This window comes from Cajanus cajan, chromosome 5, assembly GCF_000230855.2.
Source record: "Cajanus cajan strain Asha chromosome 5, NIPB_CcT2T_4, whole genome shotgun sequence".
NCBI lineage: Eukaryota > Viridiplantae > Streptophyta > Magnoliopsida > Fabales > Fabaceae > Cajanus > Cajanus cajan.
Genome location: NC_138521.1, coordinates 59,718,476 through 59,744,593, shown reverse-complemented (window position 1 = coordinate 59,744,593; position 26,118 = coordinate 59,718,476). Strand labels below are relative to the sequence as shown.

General features: G+C 34.5%; 4 protein-coding genes across 11 annotated transcripts; 1 reads left to right on the top strand and 3 right to left on the bottom strand.

The window, feature by feature from the left end:
• Nucleotides 1–2,515: 2,515 nt before the first annotated feature.
• Nucleotides 2,516–7,975, bottom strand: LOC109809398 (alpha/beta-Hydrolases superfamily protein). Of its 2 annotated transcripts, XM_029273431.2 has the most exons (5): nucleotides 7,606–7,975; nucleotides 6,756–7,071; nucleotides 5,736–5,895; nucleotides 3,057–3,411; nucleotides 2,516–2,867 (listed from the first exon to the last, which is right to left on the bottom strand). In XM_029273431.2, the coding sequence occupies exons 1-5, from the start codon at nucleotides 7,780–7,782 to the stop codon at nucleotides 2,718–2,720; spliced, it is 1,158 nt and encodes a 385-aa protein (XP_029129264.1). In that variant the 5' UTR covers nucleotides 7,783–7,975; the 3' UTR covers nucleotides 2,516–2,717. The 2 variants fall into 2 exon arrangements, with proteins under 2 accessions (XP_029129264.1, XP_020228286.1); XM_020372697.3 differs by having other exon boundaries at nucleotides 2,621–3,411; nucleotides 7,606–7,973.
• Nucleotides 7,976–11,935: 3,960 nt separating this feature from the next.
• On the bottom strand, nucleotides 11,936–14,771 carry LOC145958401 (Tetratricopeptide repeat (TPR)-like superfamily protein). The gene has a single exon (XM_083075514.1). It carries the CDS (start codon nucleotides 14,769–14,771, stop codon nucleotides 12,846–12,848), a length of 1,926 nt encoding a protein of 641 aa, XP_082931640.1. The 3' UTR covers nucleotides 11,936–12,845.
• A 142-nt stretch (nucleotides 14,772–14,913) lies between these two features.
• LOC109807035 (Pentatricopeptide repeat (PPR) superfamily protein) lies at nucleotides 14,914–19,049 on the bottom strand. Of its 7 annotated transcripts, none has more exons than XM_083075509.1 (4): nucleotides 16,423–19,049; nucleotides 15,754–15,937; nucleotides 15,452–15,671; nucleotides 14,914–15,316 (listed from the first exon to the last, which is right to left on the bottom strand). In XM_083075509.1, exon 1 carries the CDS (start codon nucleotides 18,915–18,917, stop codon nucleotides 16,575–16,577), a length of 2,343 nt encoding a protein of 780 aa, XP_082931635.1. In that variant the 5' UTR covers nucleotides 18,918–19,049; the 3' UTR covers nucleotides 14,914–15,316; nucleotides 15,452–15,671; nucleotides 15,754–15,937; nucleotides 16,423–16,574. The 7 variants fall into 7 exon arrangements, with proteins under 7 accessions (XP_082931635.1, XP_082931634.1, XP_082931638.1 ...); XM_083075508.1 differs by having other exon boundaries at nucleotides 15,754–15,915; XM_083075512.1 differs by having other exon boundaries at nucleotides 15,791–15,915.
• Nucleotides 19,050–19,073: 24 nt separating this feature from the next.
• LOC109808280 (transcription regulator/ zinc ion binding protein) lies at nucleotides 19,074–21,460 on the top strand. The gene is made up of 4 exons (XM_020371195.3): nucleotides 19,074–19,298; nucleotides 19,613–20,296; nucleotides 20,391–20,489; nucleotides 20,888–21,460. The coding sequence occupies exons 1-4, from the start codon at nucleotides 19,143–19,145 to the stop codon at nucleotides 21,248–21,250; spliced, it is 1,302 nt and encodes a 433-aa protein (XP_020226784.1). The 5' UTR covers nucleotides 19,074–19,142; the 3' UTR covers nucleotides 21,251–21,460.
• The last annotated feature ends 4,658 nt before the right edge of the window (nucleotides 21,461–26,118 follow it).

Genomic DNA, 26,118 nt, shown 5'->3' with positions numbered 1-26,118 from the left:
GCTCTATGTGCCTCAACATTTCTGTACCAAGCACCTACGCATACATTATAAAAGCTTATTTTGGTATCAGTTCTATCAATTATGAAAACAACGTGGGTGGAGATCCCATTGACATGATTTCTACGTGTTTTTTCTAACACCATGAATTTTCTTGTTGATTATTATTTATTAATTAAAGGGGTTTTATAGAAGTTTGTATTAATTTAAAATTATTTATGAAATTTTTATAAATTATATTTTTAGGCTGGAACGGGCTGTTCCAAAAGTGGAACGGACCGTTCCAGATAATGAAAATAAGTTGTTTTTGAGGGACCAGAACGGACCGTTCCAAAAGTGGAACAGGCCGTTCCAAAGAAGAAAATTACTCATTTTTGTATTTCCAAAACGGGCCGTTTCCAAAGGGAAACGGGCCGTTCCAAGGTTATGAAATTGCCTAAAGACCTTAGTTGGAAACGGGCCGTTCCAACTATGGTCAATCAGTGTTAACGTGAACTTTAGAACGGGTCGTTCTGCTTTTTGAAACGAGTCGTTCTGCTTTTTGAAATGGGCCGTGCCGATTTTGGAACGGGTCGTTCCAGTTGCTAAATTTGCCTATGTTCGAAGGATCCGGAACGGGCCGTTCCGGGGACCCCAGGATACCTATAAATAGGGACTAGGGGGGTGAAAAATTATAACTGAGTGAAAAGTGAAAATTCTAGAGAGAGAGAGAAAGAGAGAGAAAGAGAGGGAAAGAAGGAGGGAATCCAGAGGAGGAGGTTCTGCCCAAGTTTCAACTCCGCTTATCCAGGTAAGGGGGGAGTGAGAAACCTCGCTCAGGGGTGTGGGGATAATTGTTGGATAGTATGATTGTCGGATTGGCCCCCAATTCCTTGCCGTTGTTCTGTTTGATTTTCTATTTACTCTACTTTGTTTTTTGTTGAAGGTGTAGTTGTTCTGTTTGATTTTCTATTCTCTACTTTGTTCTTTATTGAAGATGTCGTTGTTCTGTTTGATTTTCTATTTACTCTACCTTGTTATTTGTTGAAGTAATAAATGAGTATGAAATTAATGTTAATAATAAATGAGTTTTAATATGAATAAGAATGCTCTCTGAATCTCTGTGAATACCTATGTGGACCTTATGAGGAGTATTTATGACATGACCATGAAAATATGGACAAATGACATGAGACCTAAGAATGGACTATGAGACCTAAGAATGGACTATTGAGACAAGCTGTGATAATAAGAATATGAAAAATAATGACATGATATACTTGATGAAATCTTGTAATAAGTTAAATGTTGAGTTAATGAAATAATGAATGTATGTCATGCATCATATGCATATATTACTCCAGGTGTGCCGCTGAGGCCGCATACCAACGATGCTAACAAGGTGTACCTCAGGGTCACCGACAGTTGATGCTAACGAGGTGTACCTTAGGGTCACCAGTGATGTAACTTGCTAACGAGGTGTACCTTAGGGTCACCAGTGATGTAACTTGCTAACGAGGTGTACCTTGGGGTCACCAGCGATGTAACTTGCTAACAAGGTGTACCTTAGGGTCACCAGTGATGTAACCAGGTGTACCTTAGGGTCACCAGTGATGTAACCAGGTGTACCTTTGGGTCACCAGTGATGATATGTGAAACTTCCTTATGGCGCCACATGCATGCATTTATGAGTCGAGTCCATGACATCATAGCATGATAAATATATATATGTGATATTGATTATTTATGTTATTTACATGTGACTTATATTTGTTGTGTGTGTGTGTGGGCTATCTAACTTTTATTTCTGTACCTGAAACTGAGTGAGATGTTTCTCACTCCCTTGTTGTTTTTGTATATGTTTAAATTATGTTGCAGGTAATCAGCATCATGAGGATGTTGGTATGAGGCTTAAGGCTTCAGTTGGGCATGCTCTGATAGGATGTGACATCGGACATAGCTAGGCTTATTTTGGATGTTATTATTTTAAAAGCTTTAATTTTCTCTTCCTTTGTAATTTTGAACGTTCTTGAGAAAAGACCAAAATGTACATCTTTGTCATACTATTTTATTACATGATTTGAAAGTGATATATTAATTCCTAACTAGGAGGCACTGCCACCTTTACTGGAATTAATATATATTCTCCTTTATATGATTTCTTGAGTTTAATACTTATATTTGACTTTTTATGATTGATGAGTTACGAATGTGAATCTTCTACCTTATGAGATTTGAAATAATTGTTTTATACATGAAAGATGTTATTAAACTATGAAAGATTTTATTTACTCAAAAAGAAAAAGAAATTATTGTTTACATTTATTGTGTATTAACGTTGGGGTAGAAGGTGTCACATTTTTAGACAAATCTCTCGTGCTAAGGCTTCATTTTACCCTTTCAGAAGAAGAGAAACTCAGATTAACTAAGCGTGGAAATTTAGGTGCTATTTGATTTGGAGATTTTTTTTTTTTATTTTTTTATTTTTTTTATTTTATACTTTAGTAATAAAAATAAAACTTTTTAAAGTTTAACTGAATTCTCGCACAATAAAAAAAATACACTATCAATATAAAAATGTTTGCATAGCCAACAGTCAAAAATCATTCTAAGAATGAGTTTTTCAAGACAGCTATTTTAAAAATTAAAAGGCAAAAGCACCAGAAAACCTTGATTCTTTTTTTAGTATCTTTCATCTGAGAAGTTGTGTTCAAGTCATCAGCCAAGTCGGAAATGATTTGTTAAGTGTAATCCTCGTATACACGAGGGTTTCTATAATAGTAAAATAAAATCACACTACACAAACATGTGTGTACACCCTTGCACAAACTTTTTCCATCAATTAATATCTGTGCCTCCAGAAGCTGCATCAACATACAGAAGGGGGAAACCTGCAGAACATCAATGATAGTGTGACATAGCCCGTTTGTCTTGATAGATAAATTGCCAAAAAGAAAATGTGAATTCTATGCAACAGTGCCAAAATATTCTTGCAAGAACTGATAAAGCTCTTCTGCTACCAAAGCAGGATACTCCTCTTGAGGAAGAAGAGCCCCTGGCACTTCCACAAACTTGCTCACCCCTTTGGCTCCCTTGAGAGCTTCCATCTCAGCCTTGGACCTCTTGGGAGATCCTTTGGTTGATACAACCAGCACTGGTGTCTTCCCCTCCAACGCTGCAAAGAGTTCAAGAAATTCTTCGCGAGATGTTACAGGATCTAATTCACCAGTCAGGAACGCGGCAGGCAAGTAACGCGCTCCTTTTCGTTTTGTCAACGCGTATCTGCTTTCCACAATTCCTGGAGTCACATTCTCAGGGTTGGCATATACATGTGATTTGTACTGTGATTGGATTGCATTTTCGTTGCTCACAAGCATGTTATACATCATCCAGCCAACTGCAGGGGCCTTTAACGTGCCTCTTAGAAGACCATACCTGTCAGGTTCATGAGGAAGGGAGAAAAGATGTCAGTTATATTGCAGAACATGGTAACATGGTCCTGGAATGCATGGCTCTTTGAATATATATATCAATGGGAATGAGAATTATACGGGAAATCAAAGGAAATTTAGTGGAGTGAAAAATAGGAAGATGTTTTAAGAGGCACATCATATTACTATCACACTGTTCCCACTTATCAAGAGCAAGGAGTTATATACACCGTAATTTTCAGAGTAGCAGGATTTACAATTTGATTCACAAGAATCAATAAGATTCAGGTAGCTAAAATTCATATCATGTGATGAATCTCAAATGGCTTTGAAGTTTGAATCATGCAATATAAGTACGAATAAGTATGACTTCATATCACTAATACCAATCATACAACTCTACATTCTTTATTACTGTTGTTGCGGCTTTTGTTTCACCATTTCTAAAAAAAATGAAAAGTTGTATAAGCTTAAATTATAAATAAAAAAAAATAGTAAAGCAATACTGTGAACACTCCCTATTTGATTATTCCATTGCTTCGTTTTCATTCTTCTACAACAGGAACCTGACACAGTTACTCCTTCACTCTGAAACTTGTGTGGCTGTTCCATTACTAAATTTTTATTCTTCTAAAACAGGCTTCACATAGTCACCTATTCTATATAAACTTGTTTGGTTATATCATTGCTTTTGTTTTTATTGTTATGAAATATCGGCTTTGTGCAGTCACTTTTATGTGGCTCCTAAAGCAAAGAAGAGGAACATTGTATTGTTCTTGACAATATATTACATGCCAAACTTAATTATAGTTGAATGTCCATAAACAACATGGGCCAATGTTCCTGGGATGAGCTACCATTAAGTAGGAACATACAAAGAAATATAACTAGTGAGTTTACTTGGGTACTACTGTGTTATGAATATTTTTATTTGGACAAAACTTAGGTATAATTTTTTAGGTGTGGTTGGTGTTATTCTCTAATCAAAATTGAAGATTTATCTCGATAATATGTATAAATGTATATTAATGAATATTGTATTAAATACATGTGCATGATATCATGTAAATCTTTAATTTTGATTGAAGAACAACATCAATCACACCTAAGGAATTGTACTTATGATTTGTCCTTTTTATTTAGGGCAAACTTAAATACAGGTGTGGTTGTGTTATTTTCTAATCAGAATATGAGTTTTACCTCGCTAATATGTATTTGCATTTAATGTTGATCTCATTAATAAACATTTACACATACTACCGAGATAAAACTTTAATTCGGATTAGAGAACAACACCAACCACACATAAGGAGTTGTACCTAAGTTTTGTCCTTTTATTTATTAGCTTCCATATAAGTTGATAGAGACTAGTGAGACTCAGTTATGACTTATGAGTTATGATGAAAAATTTTGACAAGTGAACTTATGGTTACAAGAGAAATGCTAACAATACACTCTTCTTAAATACTACCTTTGTTCCTGTATAATAGTCGTTTAAGGTTGTTAAACACATAACAAGAAACATAATTAATTTTCCTATTTCCCATATAATGATTTTGATGTTCCTTATTATACCATCTTTCATTTTTGCTTCATAATAAATGTACATTAGTTGTCATGTGTAAATTAATTAAAAGTCAGGTGAGAAGTAAAGGTATAATTGATAACATAGCAAATTAATGTTGTCTTGAAACTTAAAATTGATAAGTAAATAGAAACAAAATTTTAGAAAAAATCCAACATATAAAAAGGAAAAGAGGGGGGTACTCTCTAATATTGACCGAAAATTGTTGGAAATCGTAAGATTGTGAATCTCACTTCTTATTTAATAAACCTTACTTATCATTTTATAGTTTCCAATATATTTTAACAAATAGAAGAGTGTTGGAAGGAGAGTATTAGAGAGTTTTTGTTTTTTGCTAGCACCAATCATGGTTACAATATAAATTGTACTATATAATTTTTTTTCTCCATTCCAAAATTAAGATCATTACATTTAAAACCATACAACATTTATCAATACATTTTAAGGTATTTTTCATTGTCTTGAGGAATCATACAATTCAACACCATTTTCAATTCAAGATTCAAAAATTAGCTCAACAATTTATGGAACCAAATTTGATACAGATATAAAACAAACCAGTGCTGTATCCTTCTACTGCCTCAACAATTGCAAGGAAATTTACCCTGAAGTTAATTATTAATTTAAATTTCAGTAAGGAAATGTTTAAGACCACTGCCTTAAATTTATTTTCCTTTCAGTAGAAACAAGAAAGGAATGCAAGAGAAATCAGCAAGGAAAAGATGTACACTGAAAAGATGTACCTTGTTTCCATGTTAGAATCTCGACCAAACACAATTGGAAGGGGACCAGCCCAAGTTGGTGCAACGGCAGCTATAGCTTTGGGCTTCACCAGACCCTTTTTTGCAGCACGGACTACAATTGATGCAGCATGCCCTCCTCCAAAAATTATCAGATCATTTTCTATTTTAACATGAATTATGTTAGTCATAAACACTAATCAATACAAAGCCAGGCCATATTCAACTACTTATGTAAACAAATATGCACCCTAGAAAAAACCACTCAAACAGAAGGCAATTAATGGGCAAACACAAACATACTTGGCACCCATAATTTTCGAATACATCATGCTAGATAAAACAATAGAAGAAACGTGGTAAACATGAAATTATCTACTTCATGGAAAAATGAATCCCCAGCTCCAGAGTGTAAAGAGCTCATTTTGCTAGAATGAAACAAATACTCTATTGAGTCTTGATCTTTCATACCCACCAATCAAAAAAGAATGAGAAGAAGATAACCAAAAGCCTTAGAAACCTGGCAAGCAGGCAAGGAATTATATCTTCAAAAACCAACATAAAAGAATAGCTTATCAAAATTTCTCAAACACATAATCCAATGCGCTGAAAGTTATATTCTCATATCCAACCATTAAAGGGGGAAAAAAAGAACAAAACCAAAAGCCTTAGAAGCCTGTTAAGTTGGTAAGAAATTATATCTTAGAAAAAGCAAAATAAAGGAATAGCAAAGGAAAATTTCTCAAACACATAATCCAATGCAGTAAAGCATATAATTAATTTTAGTCTCTAAACTTCTTAACTATAAATCATGCATAAATATACAAATTAACAAAGTAAATTATGAAATTAAGTATAAGCAAAAGTTCCTAAAGAGATAAATAATAATTGCAACCTAACTTTACTATGACGATATAAAATGTTGCTAAAAGAAATATAGTTCAAAACTTGAAAGATTAATGTAATGTTAACTTTTTAGTGAAAATTATTACAAAATGGAATTATCCCCCCGGCTGCCAGTACCTGATTGTTTTATTGGACCATTGGGTGAATTGATGAAATCAACAAGAAATTTTTCCAAGACATCGGCATTGTAGTCCATCTTTGGCCGATCAGAATAACCCAGTCCAGGCCAATCGACAATAGTTGCCCGCCAATTGACATTGCCATTACGTTGGGCAATGTCTCCAGCCACTAATCTCCATTCCTCAACAGTGCTCACATCAGAAATGGTTGGCATCATCAAGATATTTTGGGAAGGTTCTGGACTCTCCTTCACATGCTCTTCATAATAAATGTTTATAAGATTTTCCTTGAATTTCCATTGCCAATTACTAGTCTAGTGGATAAAGAAAAAACCATTATGTTGGAGGCAAGAAATGATTACATACTCTAACATAAATCTCTGAAATTTTCTCTCACAATTAAACTGGAATCCAAATTTCAACTAATTGAAAAGACAATAGCTTTTATAAGCCAACAAAGTAAAACAAATAGAACGTTTATTGCATGAATCAACAAGATAATGGACTTCTGAAGTTCTGATAAACTCTAGCCTATTTTGTTAAATCCATGCAAAACACGAAACCTTAACAACATTCAAAGCTACACGAACCAGTCTGGTTCCCTACTTTATATTTTAACTGGGTGGAAGTAAGTGTTAAATTGATCAGTGTCAAATTGATGAAAAAAAACAAAGTTTAGCAACAAATTTAAGAAATTTATACACAATCATACCACTTTGCCCACATGTCCAATGAATAATCTTCCACGCATCCATAAAAATTTAAGAAAACCAAAACAATAATTTGGAGAACACAATTAGTATCAATGGAATAAAGGCATTAACAGCTAGGGGGCGAATTATTCTAACCTTCAAAGGGGAGGATTTGTCGTTGGTTGAGACATTGGAATAATCCAGAGTAGTTGAAGCCCGAATCTTTAGGGGATTAGGGGAAGTTACGGAGTGAGGGAAAAAGGGTCTACGAATTTTGGCGTAAAGGTTGAATTTTGGAGATGAAGGAGGCGTAAGTGTTGCGGAAAGAGCCATTTGAGGATGCAGAGCTTCAAAGGGCAGTGATGAAAAGTGAAAATGAAAAATTAAAGAATGAGAGCCAAAGTTGAAGGTTAGGAACAATGAACAGAGAAGCACAGCACAAAATGCTGACCGCGGACTCGATCAGATTTTTGGTTCGGTTGGTAAAATCACGTTCACAGCTCTATGCAGACTCCTCAGTCACACTCTATTTCAAAATATCTCATCCACCGTCCATGTTATTTTCCAAACACAAAATCAATTCATTATGTAAAATAGTATTTTATTATTATTATTATTATTGCTTTACTTTTTAAATAAATATTTATTTAAAAAAATTTGGCAATAAAATTAATAAAAATCCAAATTTAAAAAATTATAAATATTTTTTTTTTAAATGTGTTACTTCTACTTTTCTTTTTAAAAATAGCCCTTGCTCATAAAACTTCTATAATACACCTAAAATTTTTAAGGAGATTTGAAGGGTTTTTATAAGTTAATTGTTTTGGTGAGTTTTTACAAGTTAATTGAAGTCTATAATAGGAAGAAAAGAAAATAGATAGAAATTATGAAACAAAAGGAAGGTAGATTTGCTGAATAAATTCGTCATACTCATCTTAATTATGTCATCTTTATATTTGTGTCTTAATATCTTTGCATATTGTTTCAATGTACAGTGATATTTGCCCAATAAAATGAATGGAAATTATGAAGCAAAAGAAAGGTAGATTCTTAATGTAGTTCATTGGTTCAACCTTGTTTATCTTATCTTACTTATGATAAAGTAAATAACTTTATTTTTTACATCAATAAACGAAACATCTTCTGTATAAATTCTCTATGTAATAATTGTTTTAATTCATTCAACAATTGTTCTTTATAATCTACCCAATAATTCATCATTCACTATGACTTCTGTAAAAAATAATTATTTTTCATAAAAATAATATCATTGTAATAATTATCTATAAATTTAATAATATCACTTTAAAAATAAGTAATAATCATTTTGTATTATATCCATATTTAATTTTAATTTATGTATTATATTATATGTATAAATAAATCATGTAAATATTATAAATTTAATTATAATGACGGAAAATTCTAACATGAAGTGGCAAAAAATGTGGTACATGGGTGAAACATTATTTTTTACCATTAAATTTAATATTATAATAAACCGGTAACTTAGAAAATAATATTTTTATATTTTGCATATTAGTCCCTATTTTGGTTTTCTTGTGGTGGTGAGGGTGGGGGGTGGTCGCTGGCATCGATAGTGAGGACGAGGAAGACGACAACGACGAGGCCGTCGAGGGCGAGCCGGATTTGGAGGTGACGAGGTTTTGGTCGTGGCAAATGTAGTTGATGATGGAGAAGGCGAAGGAGAGGCCCTAGGAGAGCTAAATGTCGCAGACGACAAGGAGGGAGAGGTAGCGGTGAGGCCAGTGGCCCCGAGAAGGAGGAGGATGGCAATGACGGAGAGTCCTGCGGTGGAGATTTGAGGGATGGTGAGGGGTAGGGAGGTGAAGATAGCGATGACGGCGATGAACTTCATGGACTGGACGGGCATGGGGAGGCTGGTGGCGATGTTGGCGCAAAGGAGGTCACGCCTTTGCTGCTACCACCGTGGAAGGAAACGACACCTCTACTGCCACCGCGCGAACAAGGCTGAGCTTTCGTTGCCACCGCCTGAAAGAGTATGCGCTCCCGCTGCCACCGCGCAAAGGAGGTCACGCCTCCGCTGCCACCGTGGAAGGAGACAACACCTTTATTGCCACCATGCCTTCGTCGCCACCGCGTTTCCACATATAATATAAGGACTATTTTGCAATTATAAACAAGTTAAAATAACTTGCTATTGCCAGTCATTTTACTGTCTTATAGGTGAAGCATGTGCTCAACTACTTCATGTTAGAAGCACTCTATAATGACTATCTTGTAAGAATGAGAATAAATGATGCATTATTCTGACACTTTTCTCTTAAAGGAGGAAAAAGAAAAGAACAGTAGTAATAGATCTGAAGTATTCCCTCATTGAATCATACAAGTAGACACTTATTATTTAAAAAAAAAAAAAACAGAATCTGGTATCATTATGTGCACTTTTTCCAAAGTTAATTTTATATTTTATATTTAATTTATTAATCTTGGATTGGAAGTCACAATTATTGATTTTAATTTTTGAAAATAAAGAAGATGAATAAAAATTATTTTACTTATTAATTTTATTTCCAATAGACAGTATTTTACAAAAGAACATGAGACGATGACTCTTGAGTTTATAAAATCAAGACGTTAATAAACAACAAAATCAAAATAGATAAAAAGTAATAGCAACAAAATTAAATGCAGTGTATATACGAAGAGTTAATCATTTATACACTGCTAATGTAAAAAATTTTATATTGACAATTAATGATATCTTTTAAAATTATTTATTTATTATTATTTTATTAAATAAATAATTAACATAATACTATTAAAAGATATAATTGATTAACAATGTAATGATTAATTCATATACAAATATGTTAGCTTCAGTGTAAAAGTGAAAAAAAAAAGTTCATTATTTAACAATAGGTAATCAAAACCAAAACATAAAAAAAGTAATAATAACAAAATTAAAAGCCAAAATAAAATATTTTGTATATATAGAGAGAGGGAGGGGGGGGGGGGGGGTGGAGTTTCAGTGTAAAATATCTTTGAGATTTTTATTAAGTCAAAATAAAGTTAAAATATAAGGCTTTTAACTCCTAAAAATTACATCGTTGACATGATAAATGAGCATATATTGTCATTGGTGAGGAGCAAAATTATCCAAACTTGGATACACATTTTTCTAAAAATGATGAAATTAATAGTTCAGATGATGTCAACACTCCATAATTCTTAAACACAATTACTTCTTCTAGGCTTTCAAATAATGTTTTGAAGTTAAAAGTTGGACTTCCAGTTATGCATGTTAAGAAATATTAACCTATCATCGAGATTATGTAATGGTATTTAACTAATTATCACAAAGATGGGAAAATATGTTTTAGAAGGCAATATTTTATCTAGAAGTAAAATTGATCTTAAAAGGTATTTATTCTTAAACTTTCATTATCTTCTTTTGGTGCAAATATTCTTTTTAAATTTTAACACAGATAGTTCTTCATGAATATTTCTTTTACAATAATTATCGACAAGAGTCCAAATTAATCTTTAAAACATATTGAATTATTTTTGTCACAAAATTTTTCCACACAGTCAGCTATATATAATTATATCAAGAGATACATCAAGAAAAACTCTCAAGATTTTAGTTAAAAATAATGAAAATAAAGATATTGACATTACTTCAAATGTGATTTATAAAGAAATTTGTCGCAATATATTAATAAAGGTAATGTTACATTTAAATTAATCTTTTTCTTTTATCAATTTTTATAACAAAGCATATATTTACAATATTATTAATCATAAAAACTATATAACTCTTTGATTAAAGGCTTGATATTATTTTTTTCACCATTTTTATTAAATTTGAAAATGATATTTTCATTATTACAAAATGGGATTTCCAAGAACCAATCATAGATCTTATTATATTACATGCGGTATAATAACACATAAACAGAGCATGCATGTTAAGGAAAAAATTTCTTTGATCTCTCACTATCAAAGGTTTGGTGTTCTAGATTGCATTATTCAATATTTATCTCAAATATTGTATACATTAGTTCCATTAATCCATTATTGTATAAATTAAATAATAACCATTATATAATCAATTTTTTTTATTGTTATAAAATAAACATAACTGTTTTCAAATTATAAATAACAATTTAAAATATACAAACAATACTACTTTCGGTCCTAATTATAAATAATAAATTAAATTTAAACTTAATTAGGTTAAATTTCTTTTTTACTATTCATTTATTGTTAACTTTATTTCCTATACATTTACTTATATTTAATATTAAACATAACAGTCACTTAAAATAAAAGATATGTTTGGAATAAAACTTGAATATATGGTAGAATTATTTAAAAGTAACTATTTATTGATCTCCATAATTTGTCCTATATTATTTACGATTAGAATTAAAGATAATATTTTTTTAATTATAATAATTATTATATAAAATATATTTTTAATCAATGACTGCTATCCATCTCACAAGTAAACATACCAATTGGTTTATAATCGTAAAAAAGAGGAATCCAATAAAACAAAGAATCAAAGCTGACCAGCAAGCTTAAGGTCTTAATTATCATTACTAAGGTAATGGAAAATTTGTTTATAATTCAACTATAGGTGTCAAGGCCATGGAACTATGTTCACTAAACCGTTGCAATGAGTTTCATCGTCACCTTTTGAATGAAAAAGTTCCTACAACTACAATCTGCCTCTACCACTACCAGCAGAGATTCCGCTGCCACAACCAAGAGACCAAGTTCTGTTACGACAACAACCTCTCCCGGTCCAACAACTTCTGCAAAAAAATCACTATGGCGATCATTATCACCATGAAGAATTGAAATTGCTGGAAAATCTAAGTGGCATGGTATTTGGGAGGCCTTAAGCAGCTCGTCCATCAACGGATCGAAACATTCCTTGTTTCTTTGTCTTAGTGAATGTAAAGACATGGTTTGACAATTAATTTTGTTGTGACCATAATCGTTGCATTTTGAATACCTCAATAAAGTGTTGCTCCCCTCCAGTTTGCATGATTTTGTTGGTTCATGATTTTCACTTCTCTTTTTCTTTCTTCCAATAGGTGTCTGTGCTCTAGAGGAATGATTGTAGAAAGACCAGTAGTTATTGGCTGCATTACTTCTCAATTAATGGCCATTACCATTTCACCATACTTCTCCAGTAATGGCAGAAAAACCACTTGACAGTTGACTGAACAACTAAATGCTTCTCTAGTAGCAATTTTATTAGACCATCATGTGATGTCAGCATTGAGCTATCCAGATCAGTCAAATTGGTGAATATCAGGAAACAATTAACTTGTGTATTTTCGTTGTAAACAAAAGCAGTCAAGTCAAGATAAACTACTTGATCAATCACCTGACCTCTGTCACCAGTAATCTTTGCAAGAACAAGATCCATCCTTGAATGAGTGGAAGCGGCTTCTATCTCTCACAATAATTTCTACTTGATAAACTTTAGAAATCAGCTTCATCACAGTATGGCAGTCCCCACAAACTCTCAGGTTCTTCACAATTCTTAATATCCTTCCCTTGGGAAGTTTTGCTATTCCAAAAGCTGCAGCAAGCTTCTCGCTGTGCTTAGAAACCGAATCTTCTTTTTCTTCCTCTTCAATATCATGCAGAACACTCTTTAGCTGTGGTGCATAACCTGCTTCAGCTCTGAGTCTCAACATTATTTCCCTCAGCTTTTCATGAGCCTCCTCCGTAACCTCGTTAGGCTTTTCACCAGCCACAAAACCATAAATGACCTTGTCTAGTTCAATCATGCTCCAACCAGGAGTTTTTTTCATACTATGTTCAGTCATGGTTCTTCTTATGCTGGCAACATCCTTCCATTTCCCTGCAATGGCGTAAACATTTGAGAGCAGTACATGGTCACCAGAGTTGTCCGGATCCATTTCAGCAAGCCTCGCTTTCACAAGCTCTGCCAATTCAATATTACCATGAATGCTACAAGCCCCAAGGAGAGTCCTCCAAATGATGGCATTAGGCGAAACTGGCATTTCACATATAAATTCATAGGCCTTCTGCAACCTAGCAGCTCGACCATACAAATCAACCATGCAACCATAATGCTCAATGGCAGGTTCAATACCATACAAATTCTTCATCTTAGAAAAAAAACCACACCCTTCCTCAACCAAGCCACTATGGCTGCAAGCATACAGCAACGATATAAAAGTAATACCATCTGGCCTAACTCCAGACTCTTCCATCTCATGAAAAAGCTGTATTGCCTCTTCTCCATAACCTTGCATCGCAAGTCCCGCTATTATCGATGTCCAAGACACATTGCTCCTCGCTGCCACCGGCATATTCTGAAAGACCAACCTGGCCATAGCCACATTCCCACACTTGGAGTAGGTATCTATGAGAGCATTGTTCACAGAACCAACATAAAGAAACCCAGCTTTCTCCACAAACCCATGCAAAATCTTCCCAAAATCAAAAGCCCCAGCTTGAGCACAAGCAGACAACACCCCAGTGAGGCTCACCTCATTTATCCCAATTCCCTCGCGCAGCAACTCCCTGAAAAACCCAAAAGCCTCGTCAAAGCAGCCATTATGAGCAAACCCAACAATAATAGTGCTCCAAGAAACATCATCTCTCAGAGGCATCTCAACAAAAACCCTCCTCGCCAACCCAAGCTCACCTGCTTTGGCGTGACCAGCAAGCAACACATTCCAGGAAGTCAAATTCCGAACCGGCATTCGCCCAAACACGTCCCGCGCGCCTTCCACGTTGCCGCAACGGAAAGCCGCGGTGACAGCAGCGTTCCACGCAACAACATTCGGTTGAGACATTTCGTCGAACACCCGGCGCGCGGAGCCGGCATCACCGCATTCGGCATACATGCTGATCAGCGTTGTTCCAACGAAGATGTGGGCGTCGAAGCCGTGGCGGAAGGCCTGGGAGTGGAGCTGAATGCCAGGGCTGAGGTGGCGGGAGTTGGCGACGGCTTTGAGGGCGAAGGCGAAGGAGAAGCTGTCGGGGAAGAGGGTGGGTTGGCGACGCAGTTGGATGAAGGGGTGGAGGGAGAGGAGAGGGGTTTGGGAGAGGGAGAGTGCGCGAATGAGGGTGTTGTGCATGAAGGTGTCAGGGTTGGGGAAGTGGTGGAAGAGACGGAGAGCGTAGTGGAGAGCATCCGTGATGGAGATGGCGCAGTGGAGAAGGAGCTTGCCGAAGACGAAAGGGTCTGTGTGAAGACCGGTTTTGCAGATGTTGGCGTGGATTTGCTTCGTGGCTTTCAGGCTGCTGCACTTGCTCAGCAGAGAAACCCATCCTTCTTCCATTCCTTCCCGAGTGTACTTGTGTATTGTTCACTTCAATTGTCAACATAACTCCAAGCAAAAGAGAGGTCCTATATATACCGTGCAAGTGCAATGCATCCAACTTTACGCCCTCGTTTACTAAATAACAAACAACAAGGACTGATTCTCTTCAAAAAATTATTAGTCCCTCGTAAGGGAAATACGTTGGGCAAAAAAGGGTTAATTTAATTACATTGGGCATATGAATCTTTTTTTGAGATCAACATATGGGACTTTATTATCCACACTTAAATTCCCAACAATTAATTGAAAGATAATAGGTGAAACAGGCATGTTCTCTCAGTTTTTTTATGCCTGCTTTTTCTTGACTTTCTGAATAATCAGAACCTTCTTAACAAACTGAGAGTAGTATATTCTGACGTCAAGATGGCGCACATACTTTTTGCTGGTAAATATTTAATGCATCTACGTGAATATGATGCAAATCCTGTATGTGGGTTCAGGGTTCTTTTGTCTGATTTCTGGGAAGTAAGAAACAGTTTTTGTATCCTGTGTAGGGAGTTAACCTGCAATACGAAAATGAACAAAGAATATAAGGACATTCGAGGCTATGAATTATAGTCCCTAACAATTATGCTTCCATATCTAAAACTCCACCATCAATGACTACACACAGTACATCTCAATGGAAAGGAGCTAACCTTTAGATATACAACCACGACTTGTATTATAATTTCCATGCCATAAATCTCAACAGAATGCTATGAAATTAGCAGCCATATTTCTTTCTTGTTTTTTGAGGACTTAAGTATGGGGTTGAGCATCATTATTCCTCATTCTTCACATGTACCATTGTGAATGAAAAATCTGGAATGCAGACTCAAGTGTGGTAGGTGAGCATTGCAACTTGCCTACCTTGTCCTGAAATTGATATTATTTGTGTTATATTTGACGAAAATGGTCCCATCATTATTGACATATTCACGAGGAAAAAATATCATACCGATTATTGACATATTCACATGGAAAAAATATCATACCGCAGTTGATACCGCTCTGGAGCACCCATTGACATAGCCACACTACCTGTCACGGAGAAAACCACACTGCAGCTGCATTTTGGAGGCAGATAGCATCAAGCCATCACATTTCGGCAACATACCCCCTATTGTTTGAAGTGATTTTGCCTTTAATGATTGCCATTTCATGTCAAATACAAAATAATAAAAATAGCTATATAGCAAACCAAGCTTTAGCCCTGTAAAGAAAGACTTTCCATAATCACATACCCCCAATTCTCTCGAGTTTCTATGCCATCAAAACCCCAATTTACACCCAAAACACACGAGCATCCCAAAGCCTCACAGTAGCATTTTGGTCAAATAAAACTGTATTATTTATTTGGATACATAATAATAATAATAATAATAATAATAATAATAATAATAATAATAATAATAATAATAATAATGAAAAATAAAAACATATAATGTGCATTATTCAAATTTCAGCTATCCCTGGGCTCACATATATAGGCTTGGTGATGAGTCAAGTATTTACATGTCAATGGACTGAATATTATGTTTCAACCAGTGTTCTGTCATAAAATGTGCTTATCAATACAATCTATTCATTATTGATGAAGAAGCAAAAGTATAGATAGTACAAATACCTGGACCAAAACTTCTGACCATGGCTTGCATTCTGCGAGAAAAAGCCATGAAATTCAGCATCATAATAGGTATCTACTGTAAGCTCCAAACAAGTTAGAAGTTAGAACTGAGCAGAGGTTCATGAAAGATCACTTTCCAAAGATATTATCTTCTAATCAACAGCTGGTGATTTGGCCCCTCGATGAAGAGAATTCACAGTTGGGAGTCTTTTCTTAAGTATCTTTTTATCTCTTATACCATCATATAGTAGTTCATAAGTGGGATAAGTTATATGGCCCTTCTTCAACAAATCTTCTACAACAATCTTAGGTGCTGCTACCACCTTTTTATCAGCTTCAAAAATTGTATTTACAGTCTCTGGAACAATACCCTTTTGTAACATAAGGTGGATGACACCAACAGCTTCATGAACCTTGTGCTTTACACAAAGACAATTTAAAACCCGTCCAAATGTCGTTAGTGATGGAATAAACCCCTTTTCAATATTTTCCAAAAGAAAATTGTATCCTTGAGTAACATTTCCCATTTTGCAAAAGCCATCAATCAAAACCCGATAAGTATAGTTGTCTGGGTCACAGTCGTTGTCCTTCATCTCAGAAAAGAGCTTCATGGCCATATTCATATTGAGCTGTTCAGAAAATGCACAGATTATAATATTATATGTTGCTGTTGTATGACAAACATCATATTGTTTTTCCATCCTTCTAAATAACTGGTAAGCAGCATCAATATCCCCAATCTTACAGAACCCAGTGATCAACGTGCCAAAACTAACAACATCAGGTTTCAAACCCTTGCTTTTCATATCCCCAAGCAAATCTACAGCTTCATTTACTTTCTTAGCTTTGCAAAGGCTCTCTACAATAATGTTGTATGTAATAATGTTTGGAGCACATCCCTTCTCCTCCATTGCCTTGAAAATCCCCATTACTTCTTCAGATTTAGCAGCCTTACAGAGCCCATTCAACAAGGTATTGTATGTAATAACATCAGGAGTCATTCCCTGACTCCACATTCTATTTACTATCTCAGTTGCATTGTCTAACTTCAACTGTTTACAGTAGCCATCAATTATAGTATTATAGGTAAATATATCCGGGAGGCACCCTTTGGCAATAGCATCATCGACAAGATGATTAGCATCAGACACACAACCCATCTTGCACAAGCCATTTATCACTACATTATAAGTCCATATATCAGGTTGACAACCATTTTCTGCCATCTCATTCATCAATTGCAGAGCTGGCAAAATAAGACCCTGAAGACACAACCCTTTAATCAAGGTATTGTAAACAACAATGCTCGGCCTTAAACCTTTTCCCAGTCCATCCTTAAAGACTGCCATGGCTTGATCAGGGTCACCATCCCGGCAAAACCCGTTAATTAAGGAACAATAAGTAAACTCATCAGGCTTAAAACCCTTAAAAACTGCATCCTTCAGCACTCTATTCGCATTTGGCACCATCCCCTTCTTGCAGTATCCATCAATAATACTGTTATAAGTAAACCCATCAGGCTCAAATCCTTCATTCACCATTTTCTGCAAGTACTCCTCCGCCTCCACAAGCCGCGAATTCCTACAAAGCCCACATATCAATATATTATAAGTAACAACATCAAGACACAGTCCTTCCCTCGACACACTAGCCAACAACCTAGCAGCGCGGTCAAGATCACCTTCCCTACAAAGCCCTTGAACGAATATATTAAAAGTGAACAAATTGGGACAAACCCCCCTCTTGAAAACCTTGTTGAGAAGCTTCTCACTTTCAGAAACAAGACCCTTCTTGCAAAGCACATGCACAAGCTTATTAAACGTGACAACATCGGGACACAAACACCGCGCAAGCATTTCATCGAACAACTGACGTGCCTGATCACAGTGGCCAGAATCATAAAGACCAGCAACCACATTGCAATAGGCCACAGCATTTGAATCACACCCAAGATCACGCATGTTTCGAAGGAGCCTGAGAGCAGCATGAGGCCTACGAGTCCTACAGAAAGACTTGATCCTTACGGTGTACGTGTACACATCAGATTCCAGCCCTTTGTCTCTCATTCTCATGTACACTTTGTGGGCCTGGTTATGGAAGCCGTACTCGACGAGAATGTTCATGATGGCGTTGTAGGAATGAACGGAGGGGTCGCAGTTGTAGAAGTCCATGCGTTCGAACGTGTCCACCGCTTCCTGAACCTTCCCTTTTCTGCCGTAGCTTTTCATAGCTCCGATGTAGGCTCCTTCCAGAAGCGCGTTGTTGACGCTATCTCGCATCTCCGAAAGCAGCTTCTCCATCTCTTCAAACTCGCCGTGGTGGCCGAGCTTCTGGACTATGCATTTGTACGTTAACGCCGTGTGCTTGAAGCCGTCCTCGCTTTTCGCCGAGTTGAACATCTCGAGCGCTTTCAGAGGATCCTTTTGGGTTTTCACCACGGCGGCAACGTGTTTCGGAAGCAATGCACGACTCATCATTGCAAAATTTACATTCATACATTCAATCAAGTCAACTGTCAATACTCTCTCGTTTTCCTGATTTTAAAGGGTGTACCAAAGTAAATAAAAATTACTAAGGAAAGAAAAAGTGATAAATAATATATTACTTTTTTTTTTATTTATTTAAATAAATTATAACCAGTAAATTCTGCGAGTAACTTATATGCAAGAAAAAACGGCCTCCATGACATAAGCCGATAAGCGCAGCGGCTGAGAGAGGAGATGGAATCGGCGGGGGAGTGGCTGGAGAAGGCGCTGGTGGAGTTATGCTCGAAGATAGAAACAGGTTTGGGTTTAGGTTTGGACGAAGAGATCATTAAAGGCCTCGTTTCTTATTGCGACCTTGCTCAGCCACGAGATGCTAAAGAGTACCTTGACGTAACCCCTCTTTTCTTTTCTTTTCTTTTCATCACGAGAATTTTATTTTATGAAATTTAGATTCTAATTGCTCCCGATCCATTATGATTTTTTTTATTTTTTTATTTTAAACTTTATTCTGCTGGTGATCAAAATCCCAGACCTTCTACTCGCTCTAAATCTAGGACATTAGGGTTTAAGTACGAACTGTTTTGAATATCCTAACGATGCATTCATTTTAATGAAAAACGATTAATTGAGAATGGAATCTTGTTATGTATATGTTTAATGGAAGATTTAGCTCTGAATAGATGTATCTTTATTTTCCCTTGCAGAATATAATTGGTCAGGAAGCAGGGAAAACTGTGATTGAAGAATATTTACGACGGAGAGGGCACTCAGAATTCGGTACCAGCTCAGATGTTCCAACCACCAAATTACATGCATATGTCAAACCGCCTTCAGTTGAGACATCTGCTAGTGGCACTAAGAAATCATTTAGAACACCAAAAGCAGGGGCGCCGGGCCGAAGTAATCAGGCAGAACCCAACAAGAATGCAGTTAGAAGTAATCAGGAGAATCAGGCTCCAGCTGCAGGCAGTGAATCAAGAACATCACAAAAGGGAAACCAAGTGAGTTCCAAAAAGAAGAAAGCTGGGAAAGCCGTCTCACTTGCTGAGGCTGCCAAAGGGTCAATTGTGTTCCAGCAGGGAAGACCATGCGCTTGTCAAGCACGTCGGCACAGGCTGGTCAGCAATTGCTTGTCTTGTGGAAAAATAGTTTGTGAACAAGAAGGAGAGGGGCCTTGCAATTTTTGTGGCGCACTTGTGTTAAGAGAGGGTAGCTCATATGCTGGTCTGGAAGAAAGTTTGCCTCCCTTGTCAGATGCTGAGGCTGCTGCTGAAGCTTATGCAAAGAGGCTTGTTGATTATGACCGAAATGCTGCAGCTCGTACAACAGTTATTGATGACCAAAGTGACTACTATGAGATTGATGGAAACAGTTGGTTGTCAAAGGAGGTATTCTATTTTGTACACATCTTGAAATCATGTTCACATGTGATACTATTTTTAGGACACATTTGAATGTCTCAATTTTGTCTTCTTTCTTTAGGAAAAAGAAATGTTGAAGAAGAAACAAGAGGAGATGGAAGAAGCTGAGCGAGCCAAACGGAATAGAGTTGTTGTGACTTTTGATCTAGTTGGCCGCAAGGTTTATACTTTAGCCATATGATCTGACCTGCTGTTACTTGTTGGATTTGCTGAAGCATGAATTATCCTGTGTAGAATTGGATACAAATGTCTCATTATTAAGTTGGATTTGTGTGATTATTTCCTGGTATCTTCAGATGTATTTCAAGTTATTATGCTTGCTCCATTGTTTTGATGGTTTTACATACTACATGTTATGGGTTCTATAGGATGAAAGTCTTGAATTTGAGATGAAAAAGTCTTTTCAAAGCATGCAATTCGTTGTGTTAGATACCTTCACCTTTATCCCATTGTTGTTGCTTGTCTAGTAGTCTTCGTATGCTTGTTTATAACAAGCCTATTATTATGCAGAGTACCTGTTTTTTTTTTTTTTTTTGGATTCTGATTTATATCTTGTAGGTTCTTGTGAATGAAGATGAGGTTTCAGAATTGCAGTCGGAAAATAGAATATTACGTCCACAAGATGAAAGGGAAATGAACCGTATCAAACCAAACCCAACTCTTAAGATTCAACCGGTTTTTGTGGACTTGGGCTTCAGTAGGAAGTCTGCTAAAGATAGGCAATCACACAAAGGCATAAGCAAGGGCTTGTGCTTGGAGATTACTGGGAGGGTGCAGCATGATAGCAATGACCCGAAGCATTTTATGAGGGAAAGCCAATTGGCAACAGCTTCAAATGAAAATGTTTGGCAAGTATCTTCGGGAAATGGAGGAGTGTACGTTGAAGATGATGGTGAATGTTTACTGAACTATAATAAGTAAAGTGCCTTATCCAACTTTTTATTGGTACATTTTTCATTTGCTTTCTCCCATTTTCTTTTTGACTGGCACGTGTAAGTCATGAAATTAATGGTCCTAATTACTTTTTTCAGAAAGAAAGTTGAGAATTTTAGGCAGCTTTATTTCTTCTCACAAAATGTTCAGATGCCAATATCAATCTACTATTATCTATATATTTGTATTTCTGTTTTACGGTGCCTGTTTTAGTGTAACTTCTGGTTTCCCCTTGCCTAGCTAGACTACTAAAGTACATCTCTTAACGAACCATTCATTTGAAGGGATGGTGTCTGATAAGAACCTTGGAATCACACCACAAAAGTTAGTTGTAGTAGTTGTTATAAACCCCACATTAAAATATCATACGTACATCCAATGTGGGATTCAAGTCCCATGCCATACAATTGGATCCTAACATCCCACCATGTTCTACAATCCCTTTGACTAGTCTTAGGCAAACATTGCAATGCTGACGTCACTACTCACACAGATTGTATGTAGCTGGGAAACATGGTGGATGCCATACAATTGGATCCTAACATCCCACCATGTTCTACCATTCCTTTGACTAGTCTTAGGTGAACATTGCAATGCTGTTGTAGTTGAAGTCCACGGCCTTATAAATCCTATACTAGAATTTCATACTATATTGGACTCAAGTCTCATACCTTGTAATTTGATCCTAACAATGTTTGAAACATTATAAAATAAAACTATGAAAGATGGTTTAATGTTTTCTTCCATTTGATCATTTAATGAAACTAGATTATGCCTTACAATTGCATCCTAGCATCCCACCATGTTTTGCAACCCTTTTCACTAGTCTTGGGTGAACATTGCTACGCTGATGTCATTACTCGCAGCATTCGAATGCAATTGGGAAACATGGTGGAAGACTTAGATACCAATTGATAAAAACTTTGTTAGAACCCCACCACAAAAGCTAGTTGTTGTAGTTGAAGTCCAAGGCCTTATAAATCCTATACTAGAATCTCATACTATATAAGACTAAAGTCTCATTACTTGTAATTGGATCCCAACAATGTTTGGGGAAAAAAATCTATGAAAGATGGTTTAATGTTTTCGTCCATTTGATCTTTTAAGTAGATTATTTATGAGGAGAGTTAGTAATACATTCTTTAACATACTTTTTTTTATCATTTGTTAAAATATATTTTGAAACCTACAGAATTATGAGATAGACTGATAGAGTTATTAGGTTTCACATTTTATCATTTAAAGATTTTTTTCTATCTCTCATGATTTTGTAGTTTTTAATATAATTTAATCAATAATAAAAAAGTATTACTAGCATGCTTAAGCATATGAAATTGCAAACATATTTTTCTTGTAGGTGCGTTAATTACTGTTGCATGAATAACTCACCCGAAAATTTTAGCTAACTTGCTCTAACACGATCCCTATATTTAGGCGATTTGTGTATAGAAGGAGAATATGCTTCCCAACTGTGAGTTCCTTAGCTACGTTGGAAAGCACTTATGAAGGTGATCGTAGAAGATTAAGAGAGTTGCGTGGAAATTAAAGATAAAAGTTGTAAATAAAAGCGATAAAGGAAAGTAAATGCGGGATTGATAAATAAATTTGATTGATTAATTGTTCGTGTCCTTTTGAAAATGAAGTACAAATACTTGGGAACTTATTATGATTCAATGATTCTCACAGTTTTCTACTTAACTATCTAAAAAACGGGTTGGACATTTTTCGGCTATGTCTACAGTAATTCGACTAACCCTGACAATTATACTTATCACACTCTAAATTTGTTATGGCAAATATTTATTCTATTTATGCATATTTTTTTTTATGAAAAATAAAGTTTATTGTTATTGTTATTTATTAAGAAAAAATGAAGGGTTAATGTAACACTAAATTTTTCTTAATGATATATATTTATGATATATGTTATTTTATCTATGTCGTGACGAGGTTAGAGTTGACTTAAGTCTAAGTTTAAATTATAGAAAATATAACTTAAGTGTATAAAAGTTTGTCTAAAACAAACTTGAGATATGTAAAGTAATTTTCATAAGTTTTAGCTTTTAAGTTTTTAAGAAGTTAGAGAGAATGATTCTAGAATCTTAAGATCTCTTTTTCGACTTTTGATTGTACCTAAAGTCGTGGATGTTTACCAAAAGCTTGAAGATAAGAATAAGCATACGAATGGGGATGACAAAAAAATGAAAGAAGAAGAAGAGAATGAAGAAGAAAAGGAGAAAGATGAAGAAGAAAATAATAAAGACAATTGAAAAATGCATTATGGTGATATTTTCCTGTTTATCTAACCATTTTTCAAATGCAATGTCATTTTTTTTCCTCAAACCCTGATGACTGTTGTTGGAATGATTCTTATTGATGTTGTAAAAGGCTAGCAAAAGATTTTAAATTAAAATAAGGATTTAAATTGAGATGCTATGTTTTATTTGTTGGTGATGTGTTAAATTGGCACCAAGTAGTAGGAATATCGGATGTTATTCACAAAAAGAAAGAATACACATCTAATCGGAATACAAGATTCTCGTTTAGGCTTTTTATTCTAACCCACCTTTGTTACCTTTTTCTGATATTTTATTTTTTTGTAACATATTGACTTCTGAAACAAAGGTGTAGATTTTTTTTTCTTTCTATATAGTATATACCCAATAATAGTTTCCTTTCTTCCTGACATAGCAGTCCCACTGCAAGTGTAACAACTTATTCTGTACTTTGCTCTCCTATTTTTTGACGAGGGTTAACGGCTTAATTTTCTTATAAGGCTAAAGGTTATACACTTGAAGAATTTTTCTACTTTTAGCTTAAGGGAGACACAAGGGAATAAAATTTTAAAGTTGGCTTTTTGTTTAATAGTTCATTATTTAAAATAAAATTAAAAAAAAAAAAAAGCTTAGGTCACTTCCAAGTACACATGCAAAAAAATAATAATTAAGAAACTCAAACAAAATAAATTGTGTAAATTTCAATGGTATTACTCATTATAAAAGATTATATTCAAAATGTACAATATCATACTAATTAAGATATATATATATATATATATATATATATATATATATATATATAATATAACAAGATATAATTAATATTTCTCTTAATAAATATATCTAAAAAAACAATAATAAAAAAATCTATAAGTGGTATTAAAACTCATGCAAACAACCAACAATAAAAATATAATACAAGATATAAATTTCGCTGAATGAAAGGTTAGATTATTTATTTGAAGATGTTCTACATCATTATACAAGAAGAGAAACAATAGTTTATAAAAGTAAACACATACTACATTGGTATGAGGTCTTTTAAGTGATAACTAAAAATAAAATTATAAAAGTATATATAAGGTCATATTCCTCTAGATGAATATATCTAAAAAGACAATGACCAAAAAATTATCAATGGTTTCAAAACTCATACAAACAAACAACAATAAAAATATAATAGACATAAATTCTATTGGATGAGACGTTAGGTTGTTTATTTAAGGAGAATATTGTTGAGATATAAATAATATCTCACGTTTTTAGAATAAGAGGAAAAAATATAAGAATTTATGAAAATATACACATACTTTGACTACAAGAACATTCTATAGTGATACAATATGTGTCATTAAAAACTATTTTTATTCACACAGTATATATAATATATGTTGGTATATTGTTAAAAAATATGAGTTTAAATTATAATGACATACAAAATATATTAAATTTCATTCAAAATCAACACTAAAATTGTATGTAACTATATATCAATATATATATATTATACTTATAATGACATTTTTTTTATATGTAATTATATATAATATTTTTTATAGTATTTATTAGTATAAAACCTTTTAGATGATGATTAAAATAAAATTATTATGCTCTATGTGTGGACAATATCATAACATACACTGGGGAGATGTGTGAAAATACCAATACGACAAGAAGATATAATTAATATTCCTCTATATATATATAAGAAAAGGATAATCACAAAAAAAAAAAAAAAATCATCAACAAGAATATAAACACTGAACATATCCAAGGTATATAGTAAATCACATATTGATCTCAAATCTCAAATCAAAGTACATAAAAATGGAACTGAAAATAGAAATAAGTCAAAATTAAATGAAAAAATAAAACGAAAGAAAAGTCCTCCTCCTCCTGAATCTCTTCTCTATTGTTGTTGCTGCTACTCTGGTCATCATTTACAAATCCTATAGTGCCCTCGTCAACTCCTCCAGGCCCGGTGTGGGCCCCTTAAGATGGGCCTCGTACTCCTTTGCGTCGGTCCATGCATTCTCCCCAAGGCATCCATCAACATCTTAATTCTTAAGTGCCCTCTGATTTGCCTCCACCTTTAATGAACAAACTACCAACTAATTCTTTGTGTTTTCCCCTCTCTGTTCCAATCCTTTTACTAGCTAATGGACAATTAAGGGTTAATTTGAGAAAAGTGGTTTGCAACTCATGAACAGAAAATGTGAATAAAAATGATAAAGGAAAATTGATAATTGACGCTTAAAAATGTTGAGATACAAAAATAAAATTATGAAAACTTAATTTCAAAATAGACAATCTTTATATTAATATAAAGTTGTATGTGAAATAATCAAACAATAAAAAATATATTATAATTATATATCTTTTTAAAGATAAATATCATAATAAAAAAATATGTTTGAATTAACTCATGGGTACATGGATTGAATGCATAAGCGAACCTTAACCCTAGGTTCTTTTTATCATTGAAATCCGTTCATTCATTTTACGTATCATTAATTTACTTTTATGCAATTCAAACCACTTTTTTTTATTGGATCATCTAAATAATATAATCATCTA

Excerpts from the sequence above, each read along its gene's own strand:
- LOC109809398 (XM_029273431.2), bottom strand. The coding sequence starts at position 7,782 with ATGGCTCTTTCCGCAACACTTACGCCTCCTTCATCTCCAAAATTCAAC. Across the intron at positions 7,072-7,605 it reads ACAAATCCTCCCCTTTGAAG|ACTAGTAATTGGCAATGGAA; the intron begins GTTAGAATAATT and ends TTTATCCACTAG. Across the intron at positions 3,412-5,735 it reads GATTCTAACATGGAAACAAG|GTATGGTCTTCTAAGAGGCA; the intron begins GTACATCTTTTC and ends TGAACCTGACAG.
- LOC109808280 (XM_020371195.3), top strand. The coding sequence starts at position 19,143 with ATGGAATCGGCGGGGGAGTGGCTGGAGAAGGCGCTGGTGGAGTTATGC. Across the intron at positions 19,299-19,612 it reads ATGCTAAAGAGTACCTTGAC|AATATAATTGGTCAGGAAGC; the intron begins GTAACCCCTCTT and ends TTTCCCTTGCAG. Across the intron at positions 20,297-20,390 it reads ACAGTTGGTTGTCAAAGGAG|GAAAAAGAAATGTTGAAGAA; the intron begins GTATTCTATTTT and ends TTCTTTCTTTAG.
- LOC109807035 (XM_083075507.1), bottom strand. The coding sequence starts at position 18,917 with ATGAATGTAAATTTTGCAATGATGAGTCGTGCATTGCTTCCGAAACAC.
- LOC145958401 (XM_083075514.1), bottom strand. The coding sequence starts at position 14,771 with ATGGAAGAAGGATGGGTTTCTCTGCTGAGCAAGTGCAGCAGCCTGAAA.